Source organism: Pteropus medius, unplaced genomic scaffold (genome assembly GCF_902729225.1).
Source record: "Pteropus medius unplaced genomic scaffold, Ma_sr-lr_union100, whole genome shotgun sequence".
Lineage (NCBI taxonomy): Eukaryota > Metazoa > Chordata > Mammalia > Chiroptera > Pteropodidae > Pteropus > Pteropus medius.
Genome location: NW_024349802.1, coordinates 18,987,696 through 19,010,551, shown reverse-complemented (window position 1 = coordinate 19,010,551; position 22,856 = coordinate 18,987,696). Strand labels below are relative to the sequence as shown.

The window sequence follows — 22,856 nt, the reverse complement described above, 5'->3', positions numbered from 1 at the left end:
GGGGAGGTGGGGAAGGAGGAGACAGAGGAGGAGGAGGGACCATAGGGTGGAGGGGGAGACAGATCCAGCCCAGAGTTCTGAGTGGTTTCCTGTTGCCTGGCTCTAAACCCCTCCACATTCCCGCGGACCTTCAGACCGCCGGAGAGAGCTCAGCCTGCTGCCTGCCTGCCACTGAGGTATGCACGACCCCTGCCCTGCCTTCTCTTCTCCGGCCCGCATCAACCCCTGCACCCTATTCACCCATCCAGTGAGTGTACAAGGGAGGGGAAGCTGTGCTAGGAGGTCTGGAATCAGAGACAGGGGTTGTGCTTCTCCTTTGGGCTTCACTGCTTCTCCCCTTGAGGGCAGGGGCCCCCGACTCCCTCCCTGTCTGTTGCTTTTCGGGTACAGTCAGTATAACTTGGTCTCCCTTTTAGGTTTGCAGAAAATAATCTCCATATGTCTTGGAGGGAGTATTCTCTTTCTGTGTCTGTCTTTGGTTTCAGAGGCTGCCTGCCTGTCCTCTTTGCTACCTTTGCAAATGTGGCCGCCTCCTCCTTTCCCGGGAATCTGATCTGGTCACAGCTGCAACGAGGACCGGCTTACGGCCAGTGTCTGCCCCGCTCCCTACTGTAGGAGAAGAAACTTCTTAGATTTGGTTCTTGGTCAGGGGCTCTTTTCCAAAAGGGACTTAGTATGCATGATAAATTCATCTCTGGAAGGCAAAAGGGATCTTCATCTTTAATTAGCACCTCTGGGAAGGCTCCTGTTTCCCTCAAATTGTCCCCAAACATACACACAGATTCCTGAGGCACAACCAGTCTGTCTTGGGTTAGGCATTGTTCCCTCCCTGGGCCCCCAGGAATGCCAACACAGGAACTCACCAGCAGTAGCCCTTAGTGTGTTTAGATCTGAAGACCCCAGACATCTGGTATCCTCCAGCCAGGGTGCTGGGTCCCATGGGAAGCTGGGTGCTGGGAGGATGTGCTGAGAAGTGGGGAAGGGGAAGGCAAGGCAGAGAGGGTTCCAGGACAGCTTTTTTCACACCTCCTTGTTTTGAGAAGCCCAAACCCTACACAGGACTGGTGTCTAGCCTTTTAAGGTGTTAGGTCTTCTTCAGATGAACCTCTTCCTATCTTTATCCTTTTGGGCTCCATTGGTCAGTTGATGAGTGGACATCCCAAGACCTGCAGGACACCAAGGGAGAGGGGTGCTGGAATGAGGCATGTCTTCCAAGCAGCCCAGTCTGCCCAAAAGGGAACAGAGAGGTGCCCATTTTCCTCAGGAAAGGACATCGTTCTATACGGAACGTGCAGAAAATGTTTTCACCAGCCATTCTCTAAGGTTAAATTTCTATGCACTCCAGCGCTGATGGTAGAGTGAGAATCAGAAGCAAATCAGAAGCAGAATGGCAGACTTTAGGCTCACATTTATGTGTGGTCTTAGGTAAGTGTCTCCTCTGGACTTAGTTTCCCTATCAGTAAAGTAAGAAGATTGGACTTGGCAGTCTCTGGGGTGTCTGACGTCCTCTGAAACTTTCAAAGGAAGGTCTCTTAAACTGGGATCTATGGACTGGCCTTCGAATGGGCTTCAAGGCATCTACAAGCCCCTTAAAATTGTGTATACAGTAGTGTGTGTGTGTGTGTGTGTATTAGAGACAGAGAGCACAAGAGGGTGTTCACAGCCTTTAGTCTTAAGATATTCTCAAATGGATGCATGACCTCCAAAATAGTCAGAAGGCATGATGTGAGAGAAAGAGTGTGTAGGGACTGGAAGCAAATATTTATGTGCAGGAGGGTGAAAATTTTTGAAATGGGAGTGGTCGGGGGAAGATAGAGTTAACTCCCGCAGCCATCAGCTGCCACATCGACAAAGCCTGGAGCAAAGGGAGGGGGGGTGAAAGGGGGATGCCTGGGGAAGGAATCAACTTTTGAAACTTTCTCCAAGTCCCACCCACCGAAGGCTCTTCTTTGCCATGACTCACTCTAGGAGGAATGCGAGTTGCCACGGTAACCTTTTTTTCCAGGGTCCCCGCCTGCTGGCTGGGAGAGTATATCAGGCTCATTTTGAATGTCCCCCACCCCACTGTGTCCCCAAATACCAGAAAAACAGACTCTAGGCCCTGCCCTAATGATATCCAAGGACCCTCCGGGCAGCCGTGGGACTGTGATAAGCTTCCCAGACATGGTGTTGGAAAACCCGAGTTTTAGTTCCACCTCTGCCTCAAAGGTGCCATCTGACCTTGAACTAATCACTTCTTTCTGATAGGTTTCCTCCTTGGTTAAAGAGTAGTAACAGCAGCCACCTCAAAGGAAAATTATATGGGCAAAATGGGACAATGCACAGGGGAAGCATTTGCTAAATGGTGGCCCTCCCACCTAATGCAATGGGTTTTTATGACCGATGGATTTATGGCATCCAAAGAGTTGGTGAAATCGTTTATAGTTTTTTTCTCCGGCAGCTCCATCTTGCGAGTTGTATATAGCTTCCCTTTACTAAAAGTGCGGAGAGGCATATTAAAAATGCATTGTTTAAATTCATTTTGATGTGGGCACTTTTTTGAGTCCTTCCCAAGAATGTTGTATCCTTCAGTGTGGAAATAGCACAAGCAGAGGTGAGTCCTCACTCACAGGGAGTGACACTGGGAAAGACCCTTCCCTTCTCTGGGCCTCAGTTTCTCAACCTGTTAAACGGGAGAATCTAAGCTAGATGGTCTCCACGTGCCCTTCCAGCTCTGAAGTCCTGCAAACCTAAGTCCTGGATGTTGCTTTCATTAGAAGGAATAGCTGGCCTATATTTTTACTATCTCCTGTTCCCCTAGTTAAAAAGGAAACAAGAGAAGAGGGGCCAGGAGATCTTGGGTTGTATCACGGTCCTGCTAAAATCTTTATCCATCTGTAGAGGCTTGTCAATCAATAGCATGGCTAGGGTTTGCTATTCACAAGAGCAGCTTTCCTTGCTGAAAATAAGCTATAAATAGGAAAGGATGGTGGAGGAGAGGAAAGAGCTGAGGAGGTGACGTAAACAGGAGAATATTTGTTTTTTGAGGTTATTTAGATAGGTAGCTAAGTGCAGAGATAAACAGGGTCAGACACAAACCCACTAGGATGAACAGTATAAACATTGGTTTCACCAACAGGCACCTACGGACACAGCTAAAAATAACTGCCTTAATATATGAGCAGACCCAGAAGGTCATGCACTCAGATACCTCTCTCTGAATGACACCTTGATTCACAGACAAGTTCCAGGTGAACATCTTGATGCATATTCAAACTCTGACCCTTGCCTACATAAGCTGAAACAGACATGCTGTGTGTGTCTACCACAGGTAGACACACACAGGCACACATATACAGCTTCACACAGAGGTCCTCAAGGCCATGTCTGTAGGGAAAATATGGATGAAGATAACAACTCTCTCCAGAGCCGAGTTCTTTCAGAAACTTGCCGTTAACATATTTCATCTGGGAATCCCTCTGGGTCATCTTGTGTTAGTTGTGGCATTAGGATAGCAAATTGATTGGATGAAAACAAAATAAAACAAGGCTAACATCTGGAAGTTTAGCTGACACCAGCTTGCTGTGTGACCTCGAGTCATTTTCCCTCTCTGATCCTCAATTTCTCTATTTCTAAAATCAGAAGCATGGCAAAGAAGTTTCACAGGGCTCGTGAAATTCACAATCCATTGGTAGTGATTACCAGGAGACTGCGTTCAGGATTCAGACGCCACTCCGGACTTTAGGGGAACAGGTCATGTGATCGATTAGTAATGTCTGCCACATGCACAGGAAGAGCAGGTTTAGGCATATATGCCACGAATTTCACATCTTTAGGGTGTGACAGACTGGACACTTTTAATTCTCATCCCCTCCATTTGTGGTCACACGGATGCAGCAGTGGCCCTTAGGGGAAGACAAGGAAGAGAGCCTGAAGCTCCACCCTAGGGCCTCTCCTAACCATGGTGAGACGTGGCATCTTAGATGCCTTCACGGAATCTCAGTCAAGCTGATTCCAGTCTCAGACTCCAGGTCTACTTCTGAGTTGCCCCAGAACTTCTTCAATCCTAGGCTTGAGCACCCATAACACCCTCAAAATTTTCCTTAGTTTCCTTCTTTCTAGTAAGAAATATTAGAAGTAGAAGCAGAGAGTCAAGGAGCAAGTTGGGAAAGTGATACCTTGAAAGGCATCTGCCTGAGTTGACACAGAATGTCGGGGCCCATTGAAACCTTAGAGACCACCTTGCCCCAGGATTTTCAAACTGTTCTGGGTGAACCTGGAGATGCTTCAAGGCATCTTGGGGGATGCCCATGTGTACAGGACTTTCAGCCACACCTCAACTTCACCTTTACATGCTTTTGTTTTTTAACTTTAGGATGATTTATTGAATAGATAATAATACATTCATGTTTCCAAAAATGCAAAAGGGTTTTTTAGCTGTTTCAGATTTTAGACTTCTGTAGAAAGGAAGTCCTGGCTTGCATTAAGTTTGACCACTGATCTAAAACAACCTCCTCATTGTGCAGACGAGAGGGGCTAGGTGAGGTCCAGGGAGTAGAGGAGGCTTTCCTAAGTTCACACCGTGAGCTGGGCAACATTGCCAAGAAGACTCGGTCCCAGGACTCATGGCTTCCACATCAGCTGAGTGGCTGTCTCTGCTCCCTGAGGTGCAAGTGCCAGTGTGGCCACACCAGCTGCCGTGGCGCCGCTCTGGCCTGGCTCGGCCCTCTTTCTCAGTCCTGGCTTCCTGGCGGGCCTGGCTCATGGGTTCCTTTTTAGCCTTTCGATTTGTTTTTCTCTCTTTAGGCTTGTTTACCACGAACGTGTGTTTTTGGAAGCCCTGTTTCCAAGCCAAACAATGGGGGCGAGATGCTTGTTTTACGTCAGCAGCTCAACGAAGAGGCCAGCCTGGAGGCTGGGCTGATGTCCCCTAGACTAGGAGGAGCAATGTCTCCTTTGTTCTACCCCAACCCCCTTTCTCCACAGACAAAGAGCTGGGATTCCTGCCCTGGATTTGAGGGGGACAGAGATCCTGGGATTCTTGGATTTTAAGATGCTCTTCCAAACAACATTGCTTACTTCTTATATTCTCTCATGCAAATCCCCCACGAGTCCTTCGAGATAGGTGTGTTATTTCCATTTTAGAGATGGAGAAATGAATTGAGGCCCGGACAGGGAAAGTCACTTTCTGAAGGTCACACAACTGCTAATAGAAGAGCCAGGATTTGAACCGGCCCATTCTGTCCCCAGAGGCCTTGAGCTTACCTTTATGCTATGCTGTCTCTAAAAAGTTTATAACCACTCTGTCTAATATGGTAGCCACTAGCCACATGTAGCTATTTAGATTTAAATTAATTAAAATGAAATACAATGAGGAATTCAGTTCTTCATTTGCACTAGCAACATTTCAAGGATTTGATAACCACACGTGGCTAGTAGCTACTACAGTGGACAGTCAGATACAGAACATTTTCATCATCTTGGAAAGTTCAGTTGGACTTCACTGCTTCATATGAACGTTTTACTCAAATCGGATTTGAGATTACAACTCCAATTCTGTGCTTCACGTTCTTAAAAGTCTATGATGCCAAGAGGCGCAGTCTACAATTCTTTGATTCTGAGATTTCCCCCAGTTCTGACATTTCAGTGTCCAGGGAGGGAAATGAACTAGGGGGCTGGCTGTACTTTTCCGTCCTCAGAGTCTTTTCAAAGAGAGAGAGAAGTGACCTCAGCTTCGGGTCCTGCTGGCAGCCGAGGATGGGTTTTTAGCCATCTCCAGAGCAAATAAAGGCAAAGGAAGGGACTCGGTGTACGAAACAGGAGAAGGAGGTGGCAGTGGGATGCGGGTGAGCGGTGTCTACATTTGATGACCATCAAGCCAAGGGAAATACACCTCCTGTTCGTCCTCTGGCTCAGGCTACCTCCCCTCTGTGCACCTCGGGCCAGTTCACCGCCTAACTGGGCCCCATTCACGTGAGCGCCTGGGAGGGACCGACCGCCAAGGGAAATTGTGAGCTGGAGAGCATGCCAGTGTGGAGTGGGGCTGTCTGGGTCCTCATTCGGCCCCTCCACTCGCTCCCTGAGGCTCTTGGCAGGTTTCTTCCCTCTCTGGGCCTCAAGTCTTCTTACCTGTACTACAGAGCCAGAAAGACATACCTTGAACTCCCAGCGGGATGATGGATTATGAAAACGTTTTGAAAAGGACAAGCATATGCATCATCACAAACTAAAGAGATACAAAGGGGGGAGTTTTCATTTCAAGCTGGTCATTTGCATGAAGGTGTTTATATTTTCACTAGGCATGCCAGGCCTTGGTTTGATTGTCAAAGGATGTGTGCACAGCTGATAAGTTCTGAATGACGGCATTTGACCTTGTGTTCTGACCTTGCTGGGGTTACTGTTGCACTTATTAGCTTTACAGGATGGGCGCCTGGCCTCTTTGGCCAGTGGTGTTTTAGAGAAGCTCAGAGAGGGATCTCATGGCTATGCAGTGAGCATGGCTGTACATCCAAGAACAGTCCAGCTTCCCTCTTGCCCCATCATCTGGAGGGAAAGGGTTATGAGATGAGTGATGCATCACTGGGCACTAGGAAGAACCCAAAATTTGGAAAATAACTCCCCCTCCAAGGTTTCGTGCCCTTAACACTCTCACTTTATGCATTTGTCCCCCGCTCCCATACCAGTCTCTGAATATAATCCCTATCAGCCCCAGCCCAACTCCATGAGGAGGTATTTTGTCAGCTTGGAAGAGGCCTGAATGCTGCACGACCTCCCCTCTCTCAGCTGCAGACTCCTCATCTGCAAAGTGGGCTTAAGAGCCTCCTGTGCCTGTCTGCCTACCTGCCACGTGTCAGAGGCTCCAAGAGGACAGTGTACATGTGAAGCCTTTAAAGCACAGCAAGATTTGGAATTATTTTTCTCTTCTGGCTGCAACACTGGGGATGAGGGAGGTAGAGAGGGTGAGTGAGCCACTGGGAAAGAAGTGCAAACGGTGGCAAGGCAGGACAGATGACAGAGCCACACTCACCTCTCCCTGGTCGGAGAGGAGAGCATGGTCCCTCTGCTCAGAGGAGCACAGGCTCTGGACCTGGCGGTCTTCCTGGCTCTCTAGCCTGGGCTTATTACCTTTCCAGGCCTAGCTGGGCTATTTCTCCAATAACATGACTTCTCTGTCATTGGAGCCCAGACAAGGTGACAGTTTTTGTTTTAGCTCTCAGTCTCACTTTGACCCCTCGACTTCAAATAATCCCAGACAAGTCCTTCATTGATGCTTTCTCTCCTGTTCCATTCGTCTGAAGCCACAGGCAGGAGTTGTTTTGCTTGTGTCTTCCAAATGGGGAAAGAAGAAGGGAGATTTTTCCACCTCTGGCCTGGGGAAAATAAGTCCACAACTGTGTGTGGGAGGGAAACATTCCAAAACCCGCCTGGAAAGGAAGAAAGGACTTCTCTGGGAGCTGGGGCCATGGTGAAACAATGCCAAGCTCCCAGGTCGATTCCTTTAAATTTCTGTTAGTTTTATATCCTGTACACTCCATAAAATAAGACGTGAGGTTTTGTGTCTATTTTAATCAAATAAAGGACCATTATGAAGTCTGTTCTTCTCCTGCCTGTTTCTGCTACCCAAATACTATAATCCAAGTGAAAATGTCTGAAGACAGAGGTGATAATGGGTGTCAAGACCAGCATGTGCCTGTAACGTTTCAAGGGCCGAGCCTATGATCTCAAAGTTTACCTCGTCTAACTCTCGATTAATCGAAAGAGGAACCAAGATCCGGAGAAGATGAAGGACATCACCAATTCGCCAAGATACTATTCAGGTGGAACAAGAACTCCTGGCATTTCATTCCAAGCCAAGTGTTTTTTTCCATGATCCCTCCAAGGTGCTTGGTCAGTTGAGAAGTCTTAGAAGGAAGTAGGGATGATGGACCCAATCTGTAAGTTTGTGGGGACGACAGACAATAGAGGGTTGACACAGCCACTGTTCACCTTGACTAAAAGCGGCTTGTGGGCAGAGAAAACATGTTTCTTCTGTTTGGCCATAGGAGGAGAAACAGAGTAGACCAGAAATTTGGGTGAGGGAACTTTAGATCCGTATAAGAAAGACCTTTCCAAAGCCGTTTGAAAATGGAAGCCCATTGAGTTAGAAGAAGACATCGAATGTCCCCACCACAGATCCTCTGATAGGGACGGCATTTTTGGCATAGAATCATCAGAGGAGATTCGGCTCCAAGATCTCTGTCAGCCATGAGTCGCGAGCTCAGCATCTAAAGAGTGAGCTCTTAGCAGTGACCAGGGCAGAAGAGTTTTCTAAATCACAGCTAACATCCTGTAGCTGTGATGGGGAGAGAGAACACGCAACACATGCAAGCATTTGGATCGTCTCCCTAGAGAACCTAGAGAAGCGCCGTCCCTTCTGGGTAGAATGAAGAAAAATGTGGCCTCCTTCAAGTTTCCACAGGTCGCACTCCAAGGCTATTGCTATTCTTTGTTTCCAAATATAGATCTCATTGTCTCAAGTTGGCAAGAAGTTGCTGCCTGTTAACTTCTCCCGATACATAGCGGGTAGGAAGGAGGAGGAGGAGGAGGAAGAGAAGAGTTTGGTGGGAGGATAGAAAAAAATTTTTAGAACATCAGGGATCCGAAGAGCCCTTGAACATGATCTGGTTCGGAATCGCCCAAACTTGATAAACTAGCCAATCACTTTCGCAATCACTTTTTAAAAACTTAAAATAGATGTATTGAGAAAGAAGACTTTGTATCCATAAATGGAAAAATCTGTGTACCTTTGTCGTCAATGGAAGGAAGCTATAAAAATAAATACAAAGAAGATAAAACAACTTTGTTGAATTCCAGCAGGATATAGTTTCCCGAGCAGGCTCTGAGCCAGAAGCCTGCTCTCTGTTACAAAGGGAGACAGATGAGTGTTAAAGAGGTGTTGAAGACATCTTAGTGCCAAACCAAGATGTTCTTATAAACCCAGAGTTGAAAGAGAATTGAGTAGAAGCAACTTTCTCCCGTGTCTCTCACTATCATTTAACATGTACCATCTAAAATTATCTTACCTATCACAGGAATTCGGCATCAGAAGGAACTCTCCACTAGGAAGCCTCCCACTCATTGAAATCTCAATCTCTCTCCTCCCCACAGGGTTCCCATCACCATGAGGGCCTGGATCTTCTTTCTCCTTTGCCTGGCCGGGCGGGCCTTGGCGGCCCCTGTAAGTACCCAGAGATCATCTCTGCTCAGCCTTCCCTCCCACCACCAGCTCGGGGCCATTGAATCTGTCAGCCCTGGATGCTCAGAGCAGACAGGGACTTCTCCATCTTGAGTTATTTATCTTATTTTTTTTTTAAGATTTTTTTTCTTTAATAAGCTCAGGATAAAAATGTCAGGATGAGGACCATTGGGTGGAGATTCCAGAGAAGAGAGATTTCCATGTAATGTGACAATGATTATTTTTAGCAGTCAGAGCTTCCCAGAAACAGACTAGGATTGCTGTAGAAGGAGGGAACCACTATGGTATATATGGTATGGGGAAGATTTTATGAGAAGTGAAGGGGGGTGGGGGGGGCGGGTGCTGGTGAAAGGCAGGGGGGTGATGTCGGGCGAGAGAGTGAAGCCACAGAGAGAGAAATGGGTTAGTTTCTGAATCGGTGAGAGCTATTTGGTTGCAAGCAACAGACTCCAATAAGACTAACTTGGGGCGGGGTACAGATGTAGGGGTAGATTATAAAATCAAAGGCCTTGGGGAAGACTGGAAGAAGGCATTTCCAGGATCTGGGAGGAAGAACTATGGACAGTCTCAGAGAGGTTGCCATCTGAATTACACTCAGAGGGTCAATGCTGGTTACCTCAAGCTAAACTGGAAACCTCTACCAGAAGAGGGAGGAAGAAATCTGAGACGGACAAACAAAAAGAAAACAGTTTCCTTCAACCTGGGATTCCCTCACCCTCTCTTCACTAGGAGCTGTGAGAGATGGTAGTCTCTGGCAATGCTGATCAGGCAGGTAGATTTTGGCAAAAGATCTGACAAGGTTAACATTACTTTTAGAAGCAGCCCCAGGCAGCCAGTGGCCTCAGAGTTTGTTATCTTACTTCTTTCTACTCCAAGTCGACATGGCAAGAAGAACTGCCAAATAAAATAATAATAGTAATAATAATAATAATAATAATAATAATAATAATATCATTACACTTGTGAGGAAGAGAATGACATCTGTTCAAATTCACAGTGTTCATTCCCTCTGGGTCTGTTTTCCCACCTATGAAATGAGAGGAGGTGGTCTGCATCAGCAGTTTTCAGACTTTGACAGGTGTCAAAGCAATGGAATGTGTTCCAAGCTAAAGCTCAGATAGATGCCTCAGGTGTAAAATATACAAACGCGGAGGTGCTCTGGTGTCCCATGGGGTCCCGTGTTTGACCTCGCCTTTGCTTTCCTCACCTCGCCCATGGCAGTGCCTGAGCACAGCCTTGGGAACATCCAATGAGCTGCTCTCCTAGCTCCCCAGCTTTAGAGTTCCAGGCCAGAGGCACTTCAGCCCTTGACTCTGACCTCTCTGAACCCGATTTCCTCTTCCCGACAGCAGCAGGAAGCCCTGCCTGATGAGACGGAGGTAGTGGAGGAAACGGTGGCTGAGGTATCTGAGGTAGGTGGGTGGTGACCCCAGGCTCCCGGCCCTTCTCTGACTACATCCAGTACCTGGGAAAACCAGGCAGGTTCTGTGGGTCTCACGCTGGAACGGGACATTTGTCCCTTTCCCACATGCACACGGCACAGAAGTAAATCCTATATATCCTCCAATCTCGACACACTCCTAAATGCTTCCCAAACCTTCAATGGAAACCTATACTTGGAAGTTATCTAATTTTGCAAATTTTTAGTTTTTTAGCTGTGGGACCATTTTTCTTAGATGACCACTCAAGTCTTCCCATACGTCTCGAGCAGATAAAAGGGGAGCCGCCCTGTGTGTCTGGCAGGGGCAGAGGGCTTGGCACACCCCCTCCTGCCCTAACAGCCCCAGTGGCATCTGAGGCATCTCATTAGACCCCAGGAAACTATGAACACAGTTGGTCGATAAGATCAAATCTAAATCTGGGCCTGGCATCTGTGCTCTCTGTGACCTGGGCCCAGCACATCTTTCCAGTTCGTAGCCACTATCCCCTGTGGCTACCTAAAGCTCTGGGGAATCCCCTCCAGCCCGCACTGCCTTCTTCCAGGTCTGGGATGGCGGGAGGCCATCTGACTCATTCTTCTCCCTTTACCCCAGGTAACTGTGGGAGCCAACCCTGTCCAGGTGGAAGTAGGAGAATTTGATGAAGGTGCTGAGGAAGCTGAAGAGGAGGTGGTAGCTGAAAGTAGGTCCCTTCCCCATGTCTTGTCACATCCAGTCTTTAGCCTCTGCTACCTGGGCCTGGGGTATGGGGACAGCCTACATGAGGTTCCTTCCCAAGGAAATGCAGGGTGGAGTCCTCTGAGCAGGGTAGGCTCTGGAGGAGAAATGGCTTTGACTTAAAGGTTAGAAATATTCTCTGAAATCTGGAAAAGACCTATTTACAGCCAGGCTGTCCATGCTGTGAGCAGCAGGAAAGGAAGCTCCTCAGCTGAAAGTGACCTCTCCCCTCACAGTGCTTTGCCTTGATTCCAAAGTTGGAATCTCAGTGAGGTCACCAGTTATATGAGCTCCACGATGGCCACCATCTTAGCCCCAGCCCCACACAGGAGCAGACGTGAGAGTACCTCAAAAGCTTTCACACTCGTTAGCTTACTTGATTTCACACAGTCATGAGGAAATAAGACCTGGAATTCTGACAGAAATCGTATAATATTACCCATGGAGTTAGCACCAGAGGAAAAGAAATGACCTAGGGCCTCTGGCTTCAGCCCACCATGCTGGCACCTCCACCCCATATCATAACTCTAAGGGTTAATAGCATGGACTTTACAGGCAAAACAACCAAGGTTTGCATCTAGACTTGTTGGCCACTATGCCAGCACCCTCAGACAGCTCATTTAGCTTTCCTGAGCCTCAACTTCCTCATTTCTTAACATGAGAATGATGAAAATGGCAGACCCTCGCCCCAGGGCTGTGGGAGGATTGTAAGATAAGGCATAAGGGCACTTGGCCCAGTGCCTCACAGAGCAGGCATCTAATCAAAGAGAACAAAAATACCCCCAAGTCAAGCATCAGGAGGAAAAGGCTAGACTGAGCTCGCATCCTGAGGGCACGGTTTTTGTTGGAGCAGAGGGCAGTCTACTGAATCATGGTCCTTCCCCCTCCACATCCACCTTATCCGGTGTTTACCAGACAAGCTGGGCCCTATTGTCCACTGTGGGCCTGGGGCTTTTCTCCCTTTTCTTCTGTAGCCTTTCAAGTCTGTTTTGCAGGGCCTCATAGCTCCCTGGCTCCGTGAGGAGAGATGATTTTCCCACTCATTCTAGAAAGTCTCTTCTAGAATCCAAAAATGCCTCTCTACGATTGATCAACTGAGAGCTGAGAACACACGGTTGCTTCAATCTTTGGGGGAGCCCTATATCATCCAGTGTGCCTGGGTCCCAGACTGAGCCTACAGTTTCCCCAAAATGTCTTTGACCATAATCTCAGAATGAATCTCTAATTCCCAGACTGAGCCAGTTGCTTCCCTAAATGCCGATTGCTGGGCTCAGCAGAAAGAAAGGGAGGACTCAGGGCCACCCAAAGCCCAGAGTGGGGGCCACAGCCGAGGACTTCTGCCCAAGGATCAGTGTGGATTGGGTTGGGGTGAACGCACTAGCCCAGATGATGTTAACTACATGCCCTTGCACTCTGCCAGACCCCTGCCAGAACCACCACTGCAAACACGGCAAGGTGTGTGAGCTGGATGAGAGCAACACCCCCATGTGCGTATGCCAGGACCCTACCAGCTGCCCTGCCCCCATTGGCGAGTTTGAGAAGGTGAGCACTGACGAACAGGGGCGGGGGCTGGGGGACTGGGCCCTTCCCAACACAGAGTGTCTGTGCAGAAAACTGTTGGCTTAGTGATTCTACAGAGCAGCTCTAATCTCAGAGGTCCCCTCACTAGATCTGGTCACAGCACAAAAGTGGAGGTGAGTCAGAGGTGAGGCTCTGCCTGTCCCTGGATCTCTCCAGCAACCAGCAAGAGCAGCACCACGTTCTGAGCTCTACGCCAGACTCAGAAGAGAATACAAACATCAGGCCAACTGAGATAGGGGATTTCTTGACATGGGACCAACTCAGCAAAGCTTTAGGTCCAAAAATGTGGGCTCCGAGTCAGTCTGAAGGTTGACTTCAAACGCCATCCCTACCACTTGTTCGCTGTGGCACTTTGGCTAAGTTGCTGAACCTCTCCAAGTCTCAGTTTTCTCAACTCCAAAGAGGGACTAGAAATAGTCCTTATCTCACACAGCTGTTGTGGGGCTTTGTCAGATAATGCATGGTACTTAGTAAGTACCCAATATGTGCTATTTAAAAAAAATCTTTCGAACTTGTCCATTCTTCCCCCAATAGGACTCATTTATCCAACCATCCATCCATCCAACCAAGTAAATATTTACTGAGTGCCCACTCATGCCAACCATTACGCTAGTAGTGACCTAGCTTAGGATAGCAAATCTAGTACTGGTATTAATCCCACAACCTCCCATGTGGGCTCTCCATCTTCACTCTCTCCCTAATGCAACTTCTCCTCTGTCCTACAAATTTTAGCATCCTTTCCAACTCGTCCCTCCTCCTCACCCCCCAACCCACTGGTCAGCAATGTCCATCAATTCTCCCTCTGCGGTGATGTATTAGTAATACTAAGTACATGTATGTACAGGAGGTCCGACACGAGGCTCCCCCTCTCCTAACGAAGCTAATTACTGCCACTGCCCTCGTTCAGCCACTGGCGTCTCTGCTTGGCTATCCCCATGTGCAGAGATTTATTAGGAGGATGCACGTGACCCAGCAAACAGTTGGACTCACAGCCAAGATTTGTTACAGTGATGTATAAAGGATACACAGCAGGATCATAAGGAACAAGACACAGGCAAAGTCTGGAGGAATCCACGCATAGGATTGCTTACTCTTTCCCTACCCCCATGAGGGGTCTCACAAAACACACTCTTTCCTCAACTACAGATATGCAGCCGCATGTGAGCTATGTTTTTGCCCAAGGAAGCCCATTACGGACTCAGTGCCCAAAGTTTTAATTGCAGGCTGGTCACATAGGCACCCTCTGTGCAGCATGCACCCAAATTCCAGACTCTCAGAAGGAAAGCAGATGTTCAGCATAAACCATATTGTCTGTATGAGCGGTCTCGGCACAGTGAGACACCTTTCCATTTGTGGAAAGTTTTATCACAGTGCAGGGAACTGTTTACCAGCTAAGGTCTCAAATGACAGCCAAGGACCAATTTTACAAGCAGGCCTTTCTAAGGATACCGATTCCTGCTATGTTCTCTTTTCTACACACTCTGCCTTTGGGCCACCCCCATCTTTAATTCACCTCTTCCGTATCTTCTAGGTTTGTTTTCCCATATCTCAGGCCCGAATCAGTCATGCCTCTGCTCAAAGACCAACATCGGCCTGGGAGCCCAAAGACTGAGCTCTTGTCATAGCCTCACCACTAACTCACTGTATGACCTTGGGCTAATCATGTTCCTTGCTTGGCCTTCAGTGTCCCCATCTCTGAAATGGGCAAAAATGGTAGCAGTGAAGGGCTTTGGGAATGAAGGTGAGGTGCTCTATGCTTTGCCCACAGGTGTGCAGCAATGACAACAAGACCTTCGACTCCTCCTGCCACTTCTTTGCCACCAAATGCACCCTGGAGGGCACCAAGAAGGGACACAAACTCCACTTGGACTATATTGGATCCTGCAAATGTGAGTCTCCTTGGTTCGTCCAGCCTCCCTTTTTGGGGAGAGAGCACTGAACTGGCACTGATGCTGACTCTGCCACTCTCGTGATGTGAGATTTTGGGCGAGTCTCTTCCCCTCCCTGAGCTTTGGAGTTCCCATTTATAAAATGATGATTGTCTGTGGGTAGGGTCCTGTCAACTCTGCACTCAGGACATCTCACAGGCAGGACTGAACAGTCATGGAAGCACGAGAGCAGGGAGAATTTCTCTTCTCTAATGATGAGGAAGTTCTTCTAAGGGGCTAACCCACATCTTTCCCACTTCAACCGTGTAAAGCAAAAATGATGTTCCACCTGGCCTATAAAGAGTTTTTAAAATATTGGAGAGAGCCACTCACCTGACTTAGCTGTGCAGAAAGATGGAGGGGGAAACCGGGTTCTCCTGTGGTTAGCCCTGCTCTCCCAGTTACGCTCCGAATGGCGCCTGGGCTGTGAAATAAGCCACAGGCCTGGAGAAGGAGGGCTGGGGGAGGGCTGCAGGAATTCTTGGGCAGTGAGACTGAGGAGCGTGCCAAGGAACCTTTCACCAAGTGGCTCTACTGTCCTCTGGGGCCTATTTACTCACTCCAACTCCTAGTGTTTCCATCACAGATGTTCTCTCCCACTCCCCAGCTGCTGGTGAAGAAGGTAGTGGTCCTCACCACACAGGGTGCTTTCCATAAGTCCAAGGATAAGGGAGGGACAGACCCCTGAGCCCCGGATACTGAATGAGATTTGATAATGTGGCCTTGAACAAGTCCCTTTTCTCCACACTGACCTCTAATAGGTCCAACAGGAGGGTGGACTTGGATGAAATCTCCAGGTCCGACATTCTGGAATTCTAAGTTCTAAAGACCAGGATAGAATTATTATTACTAAGAATGTTCCAGTGGGTAAACATTGCTGACCTCTCCCCAACCCCCACCCCATCACTCCCACTGAGCTGGGAATGTAGATCGATGTTATTCCTCAGCTTCCCAGCTTCAAACGCCTTCTAACAGTGGACATCGCCAGTGCAGGTCCTGGGCCTCTGCTTCCAGGGCCCATCACCCCGAAAGGTGCTAGCACCACTGGAGTGAACCGCTCCCCTTAGCAGACCAGGGCGAGGCCGCGGGAGCAGCAGACGTGCCTTCACACTCTTCCACGTGCCGAGCTTTCTGCCCCACACGCAATCTCCTTTGCTCATGTCGGGTGAAGACGCTGTGACCCAGGGAGGCGGAGCCAGTGTGCCGAGGTCACTGATTGAAGTGGTTGTAGGAGGAAGGCAGGGCGCGGGGTGAGCGGCTCAGCCAGCATATTGGCCCTCAGGCAGGGAGATTCGGGGTCTACACTGACCACCCTTGTGTTCTGGACCCTAGACATCCCCCCATGCCTGGACTCTGAGCTGACTGAATTCCCTCTGCGTATGAGGGACTGGCTCAAGAATGTCCTGGTCACTCTGTACGAAAGGGATGAAGACAACAACCTTCTGACCGAGAAGCAGAAGCTGCGAGTAAGTAGCCTTTTGCCAGCCTGTCCCAGGAAGCCTGGCTGGCCCTGAGCTGGATGGCTGGCTCCTGGCCATGGGCTGGTGGACATCCACAGTCCCAGTCCTAGAACTAGGCCACCAAGCATAAGCGTACATCCCTGCTCTGCCAAGTGCCTTTATCCTGGGCACTAGGACACAGACTTCTCACTGCCTTTGAAGGCTCGTAGTGCACATTCTCATCTTAAAGGCTCTGAGAAGTTCTGTAATGAGGAGACGTGCTCACTTTGCTTAGCCCAGTGTTAACAAGAGATGCAATAACCCTATTCTTTTTTCCTTCTGAGTCTATGGACCTTAAACTTAAATAGACATATTAAGCACTTGGAGCGCTAATAAAGTACAGCTTCCTGGGCCTCACCCCAGGCCGACTGAATCAATGTCTCTGTGAAGGCCCAGGAAGCTGCATTTTAACACACTCCTCAGGTCATTTTGATGTGGCAACTCTATAGCGAACTGTCTGAGATCACTCCAGGCTTTTACTTTCGTGGATGAGATGCTGGTACCCATCTGTGCCACTTCTTTTCCCTCATTTTGAACCTTGGGGTTGGCTGATCTCTGCCTGCTCTGGCCTCCTGTCTGGCTGGACAGTTTCCCTAGACCGTTTGTCACACAGGTCTCTGTTCCAACAGGTGAAGAAGATCCACGAGAATGAGAAGCGCCTGGAGGCTGGAGACCACCCTGTGGAGCTGCTGGCCCGGGACTTCGAGAAGAACTACAACATGTACATCTTCCCCGTGCACTGGCAGTTTGGCCAGCTGGACCAGCACCCCATTGACGGGTAAGACCCCAGGCCCTCAGGATCAGAGAGGGCTGCTCTGGCTTTGCCCTGGAGTGCAGTCGCGGGGCAGAGCTGATAGGTGCGCTACTGATGGCCAGAAACCTCTCAGCAGCCTCTGATGCTCCCAGCCCTGGAGCCCACAGTTGGCCTAGAGGCCGGGGTGGGAAAGAACAGGCATCCGGAGAAAGGATGCAGAACTGGGAGGAAGAAAACCGTTAGACACTGGGTATCTATTAGGTGAGGGAGAGTGAGTTGCAAAGGAGTGCCAGACTCCCAAGGGGGTGCTGCAGGTCAAGGGTGGGGCGGCCTATATGCTAATAGTCCTTCAGCTTCAACAGGGCAGACTTGACCTAAGAGTTCTTAAAAGTTCACAGAGCCAGTCCCATCTCCATAGTAAGCCCTTGGTTTGATTGCTCTTGCCTCTTGTCCGAATGAGTTACGAAGAGCTGTGCCACTGCATTGCAGAAGAGACGGGCAGTGGGTCAGTGAACAGACACTTACTGAGTGTCTATAATGTACCCAGCACTATTCTAGGTAGGGGACTTAACAGCAATCAGAACCGACAGTCCTTGCTTCCAGCAACTCACACCGTGAGGGATGATCTGCGAAGTCTCACAGTCGAAGGAGAAAGTTAAAAAGGCTCACGAAAGCTGCGGTGGTGGCTTGGCCATCTGTGGCTGAGCAGAGGCTGTCACCCTCACCACAGCCTTCTCTTGCTCTATGTCCTGGAGGAGCACGGCACTCTGTTCACATGCCTGGGGAGCTCATTGTGCCCAGGGACGTTCCTCTCCAGGAGGCTCGCCCCTCGCTCTGGCCTCAGCCTGTGAGCCTGGAGTCCAGCCACCCTGTCGGGGATCCTAGGTGGCTGGGGTCTCCTGAGCTCTGGGAAACTCCCTGCTGCTTCTCTCCCAGGCTCTTTTCAGGGCTGAGATCCAACTGCGTCACTCACTAGGGGAGGAGAGGGGGGTGTGGGGAGGGAGTCGGAAGGACATCTGGAGCTCAGGCCGAGCAGCTGAACCCCACCCCCCACAAGGAAGGGGCCCCGAGGGAGGCTTCCAGGTGGAGCTGCAAGGACTGTGCATCTGGCAGGATTCCGGCCTGGGCCAGGGGATCCGTCCTCCCCCTCTTCTTGTCCCAGAGCTTCATGGTGACCTTGCCTATGTCCCTACCCTTCCCTGGGCCTCAGTTTTCCCACCAGTATACAATGAAAAGGAAGGGGGCGGCTTGGTTGGGGCATGGAGGGTCTGGGGATTGAAGAGAAAATTGGAGTAACGTGCAGCCCCTTGGGGAAGTGTTTTGAGGACAACTCGTTGAGGGCTCTGGGGAACAAGAAAAAACATCATACATGTGCTCTGGACTCAGGGCCATCTGGAATAGGAATGGAGGACAGTGGGAGAGGAGTGAGGCCTCCCTCTCACACATCACATGATATACCAGAAAAACTAAAGCTCTGTGAAAAAGGTTAGCGCTCCCTTTGACCTTCCCTTCCAATCCCAGTCCTTCCCTATGCTCCTTCCCAGAAGTCAGCACTGTCATCATTTTACTGTGTTTCTTTTAGACTCTTTTCTCTGCATTTGCATCTCTATAAATGTGTGTCTATAGGAAACGTACATTGCTGTTTCGCACCGGATTTTGATCTACCAATAGGAGAGGTGCTGAATATTTTCATTTGAAGTTTCTGTGCCCCCCAACACTCAACCAATTAGCAACCAATAAATGCACCAAGAGACTTTTGTCATGAGCCCAGGGGACCTCAGAACTGGAAAGGCCCTTAGACATTATGGTCAACTCCTCCCCTTTTCGTGAATGGGACAACTGAGGCTCAGTGTGGAGCAGTGCTGTGCTCTAAGTCCCACAGCAGGTCAGTGGCTTTCCCACGCCTCAGACCCTTCCCACTACCCTGCAGGTACCTGTCCCACACCGAGCTGGCCCCACTGCGTGCACCCCTCATCCCCATGGAGCACTGCACCACTCGCTTTTTCGAGACCTGTGACCTGGACAACGACAAGTACATCGCTCTGGATGAGTGGGCCGGCTGCTTCGGCATCAAGGAGCGTGAGTGTCTGAGCCGTGGGGCTGCTGTCTTCTTCCTTCCTCCTCATCCGTGTATCCGTCCTCTCTGCCCGTCTTTGTTCTCTGTGCCTAGTTAACTCCCGTCTGCTCTGCCTGTCTGGGTGGGCCTTGCTCTCTCACGTGACTTCTTGATTCTTCTCTATCGGTCCATCCTTTCTCTTTCCCTTCCTCAAGCATTAGCACTCACTCTGTGCCTAGCACTATTTTGGGAACTGGGAGGCACCTAGAGAGGAAACAGGAAGTACAACTTGGCATGTGTGTAAGTGTATAAGTGACAGAGACAGGGAGACCAAAGTTCCCAGTCACTAACTTCCCGGGTGACCTTGGACTGGTCACCTGGCCCCCGGCCCTGAGGATGGGTGCGATCAACTGACTCCTGGGAAAGAATGTCTTCATCCACATGCTCTCTTTTCTTGTTTACAGAGGATATCGACAAGGATCTCGTGATCTAAATCCACGCCTTCCCGCACTACCGGATTCTCTCTTTGACCTTTCCCTTCCCATTTCCCCCAATGTTTAAAATGTTTGGATGGTTTGTTGTTCTGCCTGGGGACAAGGTGCTAATATAGATTTAAATGAAGACATTAACGGTGCTAAACGTGGAAATTGTAACCCAAGTCATGACATTCTTTGCTGTAACTCTGCTATCAAGGCCTCTTGCTCAGCGACTAACGAGTCATCTCGCTCACCTACTAACAGCCCCGTTTTCCTCTGGCCATTTGAAGCGCTGCCCGTTGTCTTAGTGGCAAATGGGTGGGAACTCTGATCTGCTCACATCTGCCTTCAACACATCGCATCTTCAGATTTCCTATTTCTCTGTTTGAAACTAATACTCACCAAATCGGACTTTTATGTTAATTTTTATTTCAGGGTATTGGCTGCCAGGGGGTATTCCCCACATGGCCTGAAGGTGGGCAAAGGAAAGTAACAGACATGTGATGTACAAGGATGTTTCTGGGACTAGAGGACCCGTGGTAGGAGAAATTCCTGGAAAACCCACCAACCAGAACCGCAGATAACCAGTCTTGTTTCTCTGGGGCTTTAAATGAGAGTAAGAACCTGAGGCTGTGTTTCGAAAATATATATAAGCTCTTACTTAAACCAGCTCCTCACCATTTCCCCCCTCACTTTCTACTGCCATTTCTTTGGACATTAGGCTGTTTGTTCAAACTTTTGGGAGCTGTGGACCATCAATTTTCTGGAATCCAACACGCCTCTGGGGGGTTGATCACCACATCTCACAAGGCTTTCGCCCTTCTGTTTTGGGGAGATTCAGGACTGGGGAGGCTGTTTCGACCAGGAAGACCAAAATCAAGAGTGAGGCAGGTGTAGAAAGGTGTAAAATAGAAAAAATGGAGTTGGTGACTTGGTTTTGTTTTTTTTTTTATTTTTTGTATTCTCCACACTTGGATGGCTGTCACGGGGAGGGGGGTCTTGCCCTCAGTTTCTAGCATGTTCCTTCTTTTCTCCCCTCCCCACTCTTTTCCTTCTATTAATCAAGAGAAACTTCAAAGTCAATGGGATGGTCAGATCTCACAGGCTGAGAACGTTCACCTCCAAGCATTTCATGAAAAAGCTGCTTCTTATTAATCATGCAAACTCTCGCCATGATGTGAAGAGTTTGACAAATCTTTCAAAATAAAAAGTAATGACATAGAAACTGCCTTCCTGAGTGATTTTGCATGTGTCTTAGTGACCTCATTACCCTGACACGCAGACATGGGACATATGTGTCTGTATATAACTGCGCAAATGCAAACCTTTGCATTATTATGCTTTTGTGCTCACACAGAGGCTTATTTATACACAGGCAATGTATGGTTCTTATAAGCACAAATTTGGCTTACTTTTAATTTTATGACCTGTGAGCTGACCCTTTTTATTACTGTACTTCATTAGCAGAAGCACCAAGCTAAGCAAGTATCTCTTTTCACTAACCATTCATTTATCCATCCATCCATCCATCCACAAATGTTTATGATGTACCTACTATGTACCGGGTCCCATGCCAGGTGCTAGAGACACAACTGTAGCAAAGCAGAAAAAGCATTTGTTCTTCTGGAACTTACGGTCTAGTGAGGAATAAACAATTGCACAGCTAAATATAAATTACAAGCTGTGGTAGGTGCAATGAAGGAGGAATATAAGAAACCACGATTGTGTGTAACAGGGGGACACAGCATTATCCTAGAGTCATAATGTCCCATTTGGTAGCCACCACCCATTTGCAAATACTTAGATTTAAATTTAAATTAATTAAAATTAAAAATTCGGTTCCTCAGGAGACACTAGACACTTCAAGTGCCCGAGAGTCACATGTGGCTACTGATGACCCTGTCGAACGGGGCAGACTGGAGCGCTTTCATCATTGCAGAAAGTTCTATTGGATGGGGCTGTTCTAGGGCCTCTGGGAAGCGTCCTTGAGAAAATTTGAGCTGAGTCACAAAAAAAGAGAAGAAATAAAGTGTATGGGTGGAGGGGATGGGGAAGAGAAGAGGGAGGGAAAAGCATTCCAGGCAGAGGGAACAGAATGTGCAAAGGTCTTGAGATAGATGGGAGAACGAGGAGCCCTAAGCCAGTGTGGCTGGTGCACAAAATGAGGGGCAGGTCACAGTGGATGAAGCTGGAGCGGTGGGCAGACCTTGTAGGCCATGGTAAGGAGTTTAAATTTCACTTTTAGTGTAATGGGAAGACATTGGAGTGTTTTAAACCAGATAGAGAGAATAAGGGATGGAGGTGGAAGATTGGATCTGCTTTAAAAAGAACACTAGAACACTGGCCTTGGAAGGAAGATGGCATCGTAAGTCCACAGAACTTTTCAAAGCTCATGCATGTTCATCATGTTCGTGGGATATTTCAGGCTGGTGTTCCAAGACTCCCCTTAGAGACAGAAAAACAGTCCCCAAAAGTGTGCTCCATTACAATGGGCCACAGAGCAGAGTCTTCACGTGCCAACCCCAGAGTTGTTTTTTTCCCTCTTATTTGAAATTATTTTCAAATTACTAAAATAATACAACTCATAAAAAATCAAACTGTACCCTGTTGTTCTCTTTTCTATACAACAGGAGAGAGAGGAGTAGGGAGAGGTTGGCCAGTTTGGTCTTGGCCATTTGAGGAATGCAAACCCAACGCCCGTCTCCTAATCTCTAGGAACCTGGGCAAAGCTATAGCACAGGTAAACCTCGGCATTGGCTATCATTCATTCTATGACATTTATCAGGTGCCTGCAGTGTGCTAGACATGCCCTCTGTTCTCATGAGGAAGGCGGGCATGGCCCCTGCTGCCCTGGAGCTTTCATTAACGGTACCGCTTCAGGCAGAAAATATATGCTATAAAGGATATAAAGCACAGAGCTATCATGGAGCGTGGATTGAATGGGGTATTCCTTCAGGGAAGGAGGGAGATGTGACATTCTCCGAGGACGGTAGGATGTAGTCCTTATGCCCTGGTCGGCCTGGGGCAGACCATCCCTACGTTACCCAGCACCCACTATTATAACAGCTCTGCCACCAACTTACAGATGAGGAAACTGAGGTTCAGGGAGGTTGAGTGACTTGGTCATGGAATGAGGCAATGAAATAAAGGAGAACTGGAACCCACAGCTTTCTCCCCCATATCTGGATGACT

At 48.7% G+C, this 22,856-nt stretch overlaps 2 protein-coding genes across 6 annotated transcripts in view; one reads left to right on the top strand and one right to left on the bottom strand.

Moving 5' to 3' along the window:
* The window catches only part of SLC36A1 (solute carrier family 36 member 1), a 265,469-nt gene that overhangs the window by 58,898 nt on the left and 183,715 nt on the right, over window positions 1-22,856 (bottom strand). The window lies entirely within an intron of this gene.
* Window positions 21-20,893, top strand: SPARC (secreted protein acidic and cysteine rich). 2 transcript variants are annotated; one of them, XM_039836654.1, is made up of 10 exons: window positions 21-176; window positions 9,127-9,196; window positions 10,567-10,626; window positions 11,248-11,335; window positions 12,791-12,912; window positions 14,720-14,840; window positions 16,212-16,345; window positions 17,008-17,156; window positions 19,063-19,211; window positions 19,653-20,893. In XM_039836654.1, exons 2-10 carry the CDS (start codon window positions 9,140-9,142, stop codon window positions 19,679-19,681), a joined length of 909 nt encoding a protein of 302 aa, XP_039692588.1. In that variant the 5' UTR covers window positions 21-176; window positions 9,127-9,139; the 3' UTR covers window positions 19,682-20,893. The 2 variants fall into 2 exon arrangements, with proteins under 2 accessions (XP_039692588.1, XP_039692587.1); XM_039836653.1 differs by having other exon boundaries at window positions 10,564-10,626.